Below are 8,142 nucleotides of genomic sequence, written 5' to 3'. Positions count from 1 at the left end.
TTGTCACGGGTTGGATGCAATGAGTCAAAGCAAGAACCTGATTGTATTACAAGAAGAATTAACTAAAGAGAGAAGAGTTCCTTCTCGTACGAAAGCTCCTTAGAAAAAGGGGCTTTCGTAGGTTCGTAGAATGGCCCGCGCGCTTTGGCGTCGCACGGTCACATGCGGTCTCGCGTAGTCACGTGTAGGCTGCACTACGTAGTAGTGCAGCCAAATATCGGGTTCAACCCGTCACACTAATAAGTTTAGGCATTATATATAGCACAAAGTTAACCCTGTAGTTTTAGAAATTCAAGTTAATTATCACACGCGAATAACAACACTGGGAGTGGAAATCAGAAACCTAAGCTGGAAGTTCTGGGCGACATTCTCTCAATTTTGCCAGCCAGGCCGCGGACTGCTCAACGTCATTGATATACAGAATCTCATCGTAGTCCATTTTGTCGCGTCGCGTGTCGGACTTGGGATTTAATATTTTGAATTCGAGAGGAAACCTGCACACAGCGGTAAGGAGTGATGATGAAGTATATTTCCGTCCAGCTCTAAGCCTAAAGGGCACTAGTTCCAGATGTCACATGATTTACTTCCTTCGATCCTACCATGAGCGGATCACGTGTAGAGCCTTCCCCGAAACGGTAAGCGTTCGGGTACCTCCGCCGTACTTTCGGGTTGGTATCTTTATCCGGCATAGCGCCAAATGACGTCCCGAAGCACAGGCTCCCTTAACTTTTTCTCCTCTTCATCCACAAGTCGGGTATTCCCAGCACCGACGCTGACCCAACCCAACTCGACTTCGACTCTTTTCTGATGGGCTCACATGTGAGTGGTCCGGGGGAGGGACGCTGTATCCACGAAATGACAAAGATAGTAATGGTTGCCGCTGGGATATTTTAGCGCAGTTGTCCCCATCACCCTCATCCTATCCTGTCCTGTCCTGCATCGCCACATCCTTCCGTCCACCTTCAACCGTTTCAGACCAAGCGGCAACATAAATTCATCTCTTACCCCTCCTCTCTCCAGTCAATATGGCCCCTCGTCAAGCAAAACCAAACACCCGAAAAGTTAGGCGGCAACCCTCGCTGCCAAAAGATCAAGGTAGGCAATTCATCCCCGTGCTGCATACTTTCACTGATCATTGATAGGGAAGCGGCCTCAAGGTATTAAAAAGAAACGACCACAGCTATTTTCTCGTAAGAGCGCACGCCTAGAAAACATAGAACGCCGCCAGGATCGAACCAAGGACACGAGAACCGAACCAAAGCATCTCCCCTCCCAGCCAGCAACACTCCCGGGAATGAGGCATGTCACTCTTCTCCTGCTATGCTATACAGCTAACTCAAGGTTTTTCCACAGAACTTGTCGGCACCTCTAAAAGCCGAGGATCGAAAACGCAGACGACCGCAAAAATCCGAAAATCCACCTAAAAGCGCTCTACTTTAACCTGCTCGAAAGCGACTACGAACATCTATTACAAGCTCGGTTGTTGGGGATACACTTAGCCAAGAGTCGGCGATTGGCGGCACCGAGAATAATCCAATTAATTACTGGAGAAGAACAAGACGCTGGCCCAAGGAATATTTCATACAAGACGATTAGGCTAGGAAAGATTTCAACAAAGATTTCGAAGAAGACAGCTGGTACGAGAAATATTGGGTGCCAGAGACGAACATGAATCACCTACTTGCAAGGCGGAAGTCATCATCTTCTCTTCGCGGTAAACAATCGGAAGCCAGCTCTGCCGCGCCCAGCTCTACTACACCTAGCGATCAAAAGCCGAGGGAAGCCAAAAGTACCCCTTACCAAGATGCACGTTATAAAACTATACTTGCTACCAAAGACAGCTTTATAGACGAGTCCGATTTAGGGATCACAGACAAAAGCAAAAACAATCTTCAAACCCTCCTTAGCGCGGAGTAACAAGTTCCTCATAACTCGTTATTCCGCGACGACCTTTTCAAATTAACTTGTCGGAAGATACAAGACAGAAACGAGACCAGAGTCATCCGGGATATCTCGCTATTGATAGTTCCTTCTGCGAAAACACTAGCTACATGTGGCGCCACCAACCTTCAGTGCTTGATCGAGAGTACTAATGAGGGCTAGAACAATTCCATCCCCATAACCAAGACTCGTCCGCAACCAGACTATTCTGTAGGATTCAGGCGAGAAGCGTTCACAGAAGATCAGCTTAAAAGGCTTGGGCTTTTCGTTGGCGACCTTACAGACACGTCTTTCTTCATGGCCACGTACTACATGTACTTCCCGTTTTTGACGTGCGAAGTAAAGTGCGGCGCTACAGCTCTTGATATTGCAGACCGACAGAATGCTTATAGCATGACAATAGCGGTAAGGGGGATTGTGGAACTTTTTAGGCTTGTAAAGCGCGAGAATAAGCTCCACCGGGAAATCCTGGCCTTCTCACTCTCTCACGATCATCGGACAGTAAAAATCTACGGCCATTACCCTATTATTAACAGAAGCAAAACCACTTTCTACCGCCATGTCACGGGTTGGATGCAATGAGTCAAAGCAAGAACCTGATTGTATTACAAGAAGAATTAACTAAAGAGAGAAGAGTTCTATTTTGTACGAGGAGCTCTTTTAAAAGGGGCTCTCGCTGGTTCGTAGAATGGCCCGCGCGCTTTAGCGTCGCGCAGTCATGTGCAGGCCCGCGTAGTCACGTGCAGGCTGCACTACGTAGTAGTGCAGCCAAATATCGGGTTCAACCCGTCACACGCCATCCTATCTATACATTCGATTTTACGGCATTAGATAGCAAGGAAAAATAGACGGCATACAAGTTCACCAAAAGTGTCTACGATATATAGATACCAGCTCACTTCAAAAAAATCTATTCGGTTATCGATAAGTTACCGCCCGATTTAAAGTCTCGCAACAATCCGAGCCAAAGAAATCCGGACTTTCGCAAGAGTTGGAAAGCCATCATCTCTCTAACCAATCAAGTCAGGATACCGCGTCTCTAGAGGAAGCTGGCAGTCAATCAAGCCGTGTTAGTTCGCGAGACGTTACCCCAGATACTTCACTATCTCAGAAGATTGAGGAAAAAGCATTTAAAAAGCCAAGGAAAAGGGGTCGACCTATAGAATTACATCAGTGAATAGCTTCACCAATTACAAGTCAGTATTTTCAAGCGTATTGTTTGCTACCGAAGGGTACACACGAATGAGAGACCATATTCTTGTCCTGATTGTGGCAAGAGCTTCGTCCAGAGCAGCGCTCTCTACGCTCACATGCGATCAATTCATCATCTAACAAACACAATAGACGTCATGGGGGTAGTCAAAAACAAGCAAGCTGCACGCCCATTCCAGTGTGACTGGCCAACCTGCTCCAAGGTATGTATACTCGGTGATCGAGACGTAGGAACTACTCTAATTGAGAATTATAGAAATTTAGATGGAATTGTGACCGCAGGAGTTAGGCAAGACCTTGGGGAATCCAGTCAGGTACACTACACCAACTTGTTTTCGATAAAGACAATCCACCTCTTATCCTTCTTCTGATGTCAACCTCTTCATTTTCCTGGTGACATTTGATTCCCATCCTCCTCGCCTTGAACACCGCCTCCCTCGACCGTACCGTGATCCCGCGTTGGGACTAGCCGATAAAAGTATGAGGTCCTCATCAGATATTCGTCCAGCAGAAGCCTAGGGACGGACTTGCAATAGCGGGTTCGAACACATGTAGTGGGAATGCTGGATCCTGTTTTCAAATAACTGCCTGGCCCACGTTGTACCGTCATCCGCTGCAGCCTCTGTTTAGCCTAGTCATCTGTCGAGACTGGCGGCTGCCTAACCATCGATGTTCTCTGGATGATCGAATGTCCATTGACACCGTCGTCACTCTACCTCCTCAATCTCCCAGTCTCGTAGGCATATGCAGCATGATTCTGCTGCCAAACCGCCGCGGCGTTCCTCCGGTGTAGAACTCTATCACATAATGTCGTGATATTCTCGCGACAGGCTCGGCGCAATCGACGTGAACGCGAGAGTTGAGCAAAGCTTTGGCTCGTGGTTAGTCACTTTTCCCGCGGAGATGAAAGCCGCAGACAGGGGTATCAGATGGAATGTGCGCATGTCATGGGAACAACAATATGGGCAGAAAGAGTAGTATTGATAAGTCTGAAGGAGAAGAATCTAAGTGAGGGTACAGGAGTGAGGATTATATAGGCATGAAGAGTTTTTAGCACTAAGAGCCCCTGAGCTAGTCCTAAACCAGCGAATAAGAGTGGATACAACCGAATTCCAACTGACAAGGGGATACATACACCAACAAAGTCATCACGGGACAGATCGACCCTGCCATTGCAAGCAGGATACACTTCAAGATCAAGTATAATAATCTAGGCCTCGACCAGAGAACGAGGGCAGTGTGGACGAGAGCTCGCTGGGTGAGCTATTCACTGAACTCCCCGCGCATTGCGTCATCCTTCTTGAAGATATTGATGCCGTGGATGCAACACAATCTCGACAGCGCGGAACGGTGAAGACTGATCAAGATGAGACAAGCTCTTCAACAAAGGGAAAGTCGCAAGGAAGGGTGTCTCTATCGGCCCTTCTAAACGTTCTCGATGGTGTTAGTTCGTAGGAAGGACGGGTACTGATTATGACGACGAACCACGCGGAGCGTCTCGACGCTACGCTGATTCGACCAAGTCGAGTGGATATGAAGCTAGAGCTTTGGTACACTAACCTGGACATTAACGCTCGACTCTTTTGCGCCCTATTTATGCGCGACGATACCTTACCAAACAAGAGCGGGCGAGGAGATGAAGACACGCTCAAGAAGCTAATAACAAAGTTTGCAATCAAGGTACTGGAGCAGGAGTTTAGCCCGGCGGAAATCTAGTCGTTTTTGCTGGAATATAGGCGTTCGCCTCACATAGCAGTGGAAAATGTGCAGGAATAGGTAGTTAGAACCAGGAAGGGGAAAAGCCAAACGAAGAGAGCATATTCTTGGGTGCTTCACGGTGGTGACGTTTTTTGCTTGATTTGGGCTGGGTTGGGTTGTGGCTGACATTTACCGCTGACCACCATACCTTGGCATGGTGGCACTTCCCCGAGCCCAAAAGACCAGAGAGAAAGCAGATGGGGTGTTATGTATCCGAATAATAGAACCGAATAATAGAACCGAGACACGTGGCTGCAAGCTCGATGTTTGCATGTCGGTGGCTTTCGTCGTGGAGGAGGCTGGTCGTGAAGCAGCACGGCGACATGTTTAGAGCGGCTCGGCTCGGCTCCCAATGAACAGTTCCAGGCACGCCTCAACTTCGCACAGCGAGATTCTTCATTGTCGAAAACCAACACAAATCAAGCTGGAGCCCCAAGACGGGGTTTTGCGTCCCTGCCAGGCCACCATACGACGTCTGGATGACTAGGCTGAAACTCGTCATTTCCAGACTCTCAAGCCCAGCGTCTCTTCTGCTGAATCTCCGGACAATCAGAGTCGGGAATTGGCATTTGAGTCAGGCTTGCAATACATCTATCAGGTAACATCGCAGCTTCTTCCGAGCCTTGATATCATCTTTACTGTGGTTTACTGAGATTCGAGCAGCACCTAGCACGCCTTTGCTATAAATCACTCGCCTATGGCTCCAACCCCCTCTCCTCAACAACGCTTTTGGGACCACCTCGACCATCCTCGTACCTCTCTCCAACTGCCTTACCTTTTCGCAACTGCCCGCATCATACCTACGACGACCTGACCATGTCCTGGCGTGGCAACGAGGCAGGTCACTAAGAAGAGAGGATCATGGAAGCAACGATGTGGGGAGGTGCGATCACCCGCCCGCAATTACAGCAAACGATTAGCCATCTCCGAAAGCTAGATGAGCTCCCTGAGGTGCCAAGCGAGAACATTGCCGTCCCTGAGGTAGACCGAACGCGCCATTTGAGCATCTCGCGAGAGAAGGAGATTGCGAGCAACCTGGCATTTCTATCAGCCACTTCAGATGAAAGCCTGAAGGTCATGGCTGTCTGCGTTGAAGGACACTGCAACGGGAAGGAATCACGATTCGGATAGCATCTCGGAGGTGATGCGAGAGTTCATAATGCTTGCGAAAATCTTGAAGCAAGCTACGCGGCGAGGGTGAATATCCCCACCAAGTTCCGGAATCTAACTGATTTGCCTTTTAGAGAATTCGAAAGCCGACGACACCGAGGCTCTTTTTCGACAGGTCGTTGTCCTAGACCTATATCGGATCCTTTCACGACTACGATCACGGCATGGAGAGACCTGGAAGACTACTGGAAGACTAGGCCTTATTACTCAACTGCACGAGGCGATCAACGACAAGTCCGTCAAGGCCAGATCAGGGCTGACAAAGAGCAGTTTGAAGGCTGGCAGAGATAGAGCACGAGCTCTGCACGTCCTATTCACCAAGCTAGAAGGCATGTCGGACCTCCACGCGGAGACAGTCGAAGCACACGAGGTGGTTGGGGGATCTTATTTGTGCTGCGAGGGACAGGACGTGCCGCGTGTTTCAGAACGTTCAGGTGGAGCCCTTCCAGATCCAGATGCCCACCTCTCTCCAAGAATCACCCTGGAAGGTTCACGCTGGGATACAGCTCCTCTTCTTTTATGAGCTTCATCCACGCTATCCGCGACCGAGATTCATTTGCTCTAGCAAGAGTGCTTGCTACCTGTGCAATCTCTTCTTCTTCCTCCCCGGCGGCTTCCACGTGCCTCGAACACACGGCAGGCTCTACGACAAATGGACCCTACCAGACTGGTTAGACGTTCCGGTGGAGCGTCACGGGGAGCTTAGTCGCATTGCAACCCGGTTGAAAGCAACCTTAGACAGCCAGGTCCGAAGGGCTTCGAAGTCAAAGAAGAAGCTGTATCACTTTCCAAATGAGAGTGTTGTGCTACCACTTGCGCACTGGCCTTCATCGTCCCTTTCTAGGAATCTGTCAACCCAGGCTTCGACGTCTACAGTTCGGCCACGACCCTCTCCGAGTGCCTCGCTGTGCACTGAGATACCTTTAACTTCGCCGAGAACGCCCCCGGAGCCACTTCACACTGGCAATAGCGACACAGAGATGAGGGTAGCTTTAGCCGAGGCCGCACTCGCTGAAAATACCACAGGTCATATATCAACTCCAAACGACGTATCTCCGATCACGGTTAGACATAAGGAGCTCCCCTATGGCCAGTTGATCACGTTAACAACGCCGTCGCTGCATTATTTTAGACGTGGCTGGAAAGCTGACGCGGCTCTGATTGTCCGACTAAGCCTTTTGGGTTAGATCGACAATCTCTCGACCTTCCCAACGTCATATCACCATTCTACCCAACGTCGACTGTTCCTTCTCGTGTCAAAAACCACCGAACATAACGAGTGAATCTATGCACACCGGATTTGCTCAGAGCGAGAGCCAAATTGAACGCGTAATCGTCCGAGATAAGGCAGAGGCCGAGCCTGATCTGCAATCGCCATCCTTCAAAATCTGAGTCGATGGCTTGACTCACACTGGGTCCTGAATCGTATACCTGGGAACAAGAAAGGTGGGGTAGCCAGATTTTGACACCCCAATTCTAAAAATAGGCTGAGCTCTCTCCTACAGTCAGCAAGCTCTCCTCGGCGTTTCAGCCGGCATCCCCGTTCGCCGGTGAAAGAGCTTCTAGTTCCCGAACGACGCCAAGTTCTTCCCTATCTCAGAGTCCGTCCTTCTCAATCACTTAGCAACATCAGTAGTAGCGATGCCATCACTGGTCGCAGCAATGAACCAAGCCATCAACTCCAGAATAAGGCAGACTAGCGAAGGAGAACATACTTATAGGTACGTACTCACTTTGATGCATATGTTCTCACAGTTAGCCCAGCCAATACATAGTAGAATGCTGATTTAGATACGTAGGATGAGTGAGAAAGCCGAGAACGACTTGAGTCAACGCGAACGAATCTACGACTAATCCTCGACAAAAATGACGGCTACGAAGAGCGGGGGGAAGTGAAGCACGGAGGAACACATTTCTATTATAGATGTTTTGCAGGTCCTCTAGCTTTCTCTACGGATTGCTTTGGAAGTAAATTGAAATGTCCGATGGTCCACTCCCGCAAGCATTGATGGATGGCATGATCCTAAAGCCAGATCAATCACAGAAAGGCGGCGAGTGTAA

At 49.2% G+C, this 8,142-nt stretch overlaps 2 protein-coding genes across 2 annotated transcripts; both read left to right on the top strand.

The window, feature by feature from the left end:
- Positions 1-1,025: 1,025 nt before the first annotated feature.
- Positions 1,026-3,118, top strand: LY89DRAFT_700094 (uncharacterized protein; the record flags this gene model as incomplete). The annotated part of the gene is made up of 7 exons (XM_018217101.1): positions 1,026-1,095; positions 1,143-1,303; positions 1,453-1,505; positions 1,635-1,913; positions 1,986-2,086; positions 2,144-2,509; positions 2,889-3,118. 7 exons carry the CDS (start codon positions 1,026-1,028, stop codon positions 3,116-3,118), a joined length of 1,260 nt encoding a protein of 419 aa, XP_018066524.1.
- Positions 3,119-5,772: 2,654 nt separating this feature from the next.
- On the top strand, positions 5,773-7,268 carry LY89DRAFT_673949 (uncharacterized protein; the record flags this gene model as incomplete). Its single annotated transcript, XM_018213399.1, has 3 exons — positions 5,773-5,794; positions 6,156-6,454; positions 6,507-7,268. 3 exons carry the CDS (start codon positions 5,773-5,775, stop codon positions 7,266-7,268), a joined length of 1,083 nt encoding a protein of 360 aa, XP_018066523.1.
- Positions 7,269-8,142: the final 874 nt, after the last annotated feature.

Source organism: Mollisia scopiformis (assembly GCF_001500285.1).
Source record: "Mollisia scopiformis unplaced genomic scaffold LY89scaffold_22, whole genome shotgun sequence".
Lineage (NCBI taxonomy): Eukaryota > Fungi > Ascomycota > Leotiomycetes > Helotiales > Mollisiaceae > Mollisia > Mollisia scopiformis.
The sequence above is the reverse complement of the archived record's forward strand: the minus strand, read 5'-3'. Positions and strand labels throughout refer to the sequence as shown.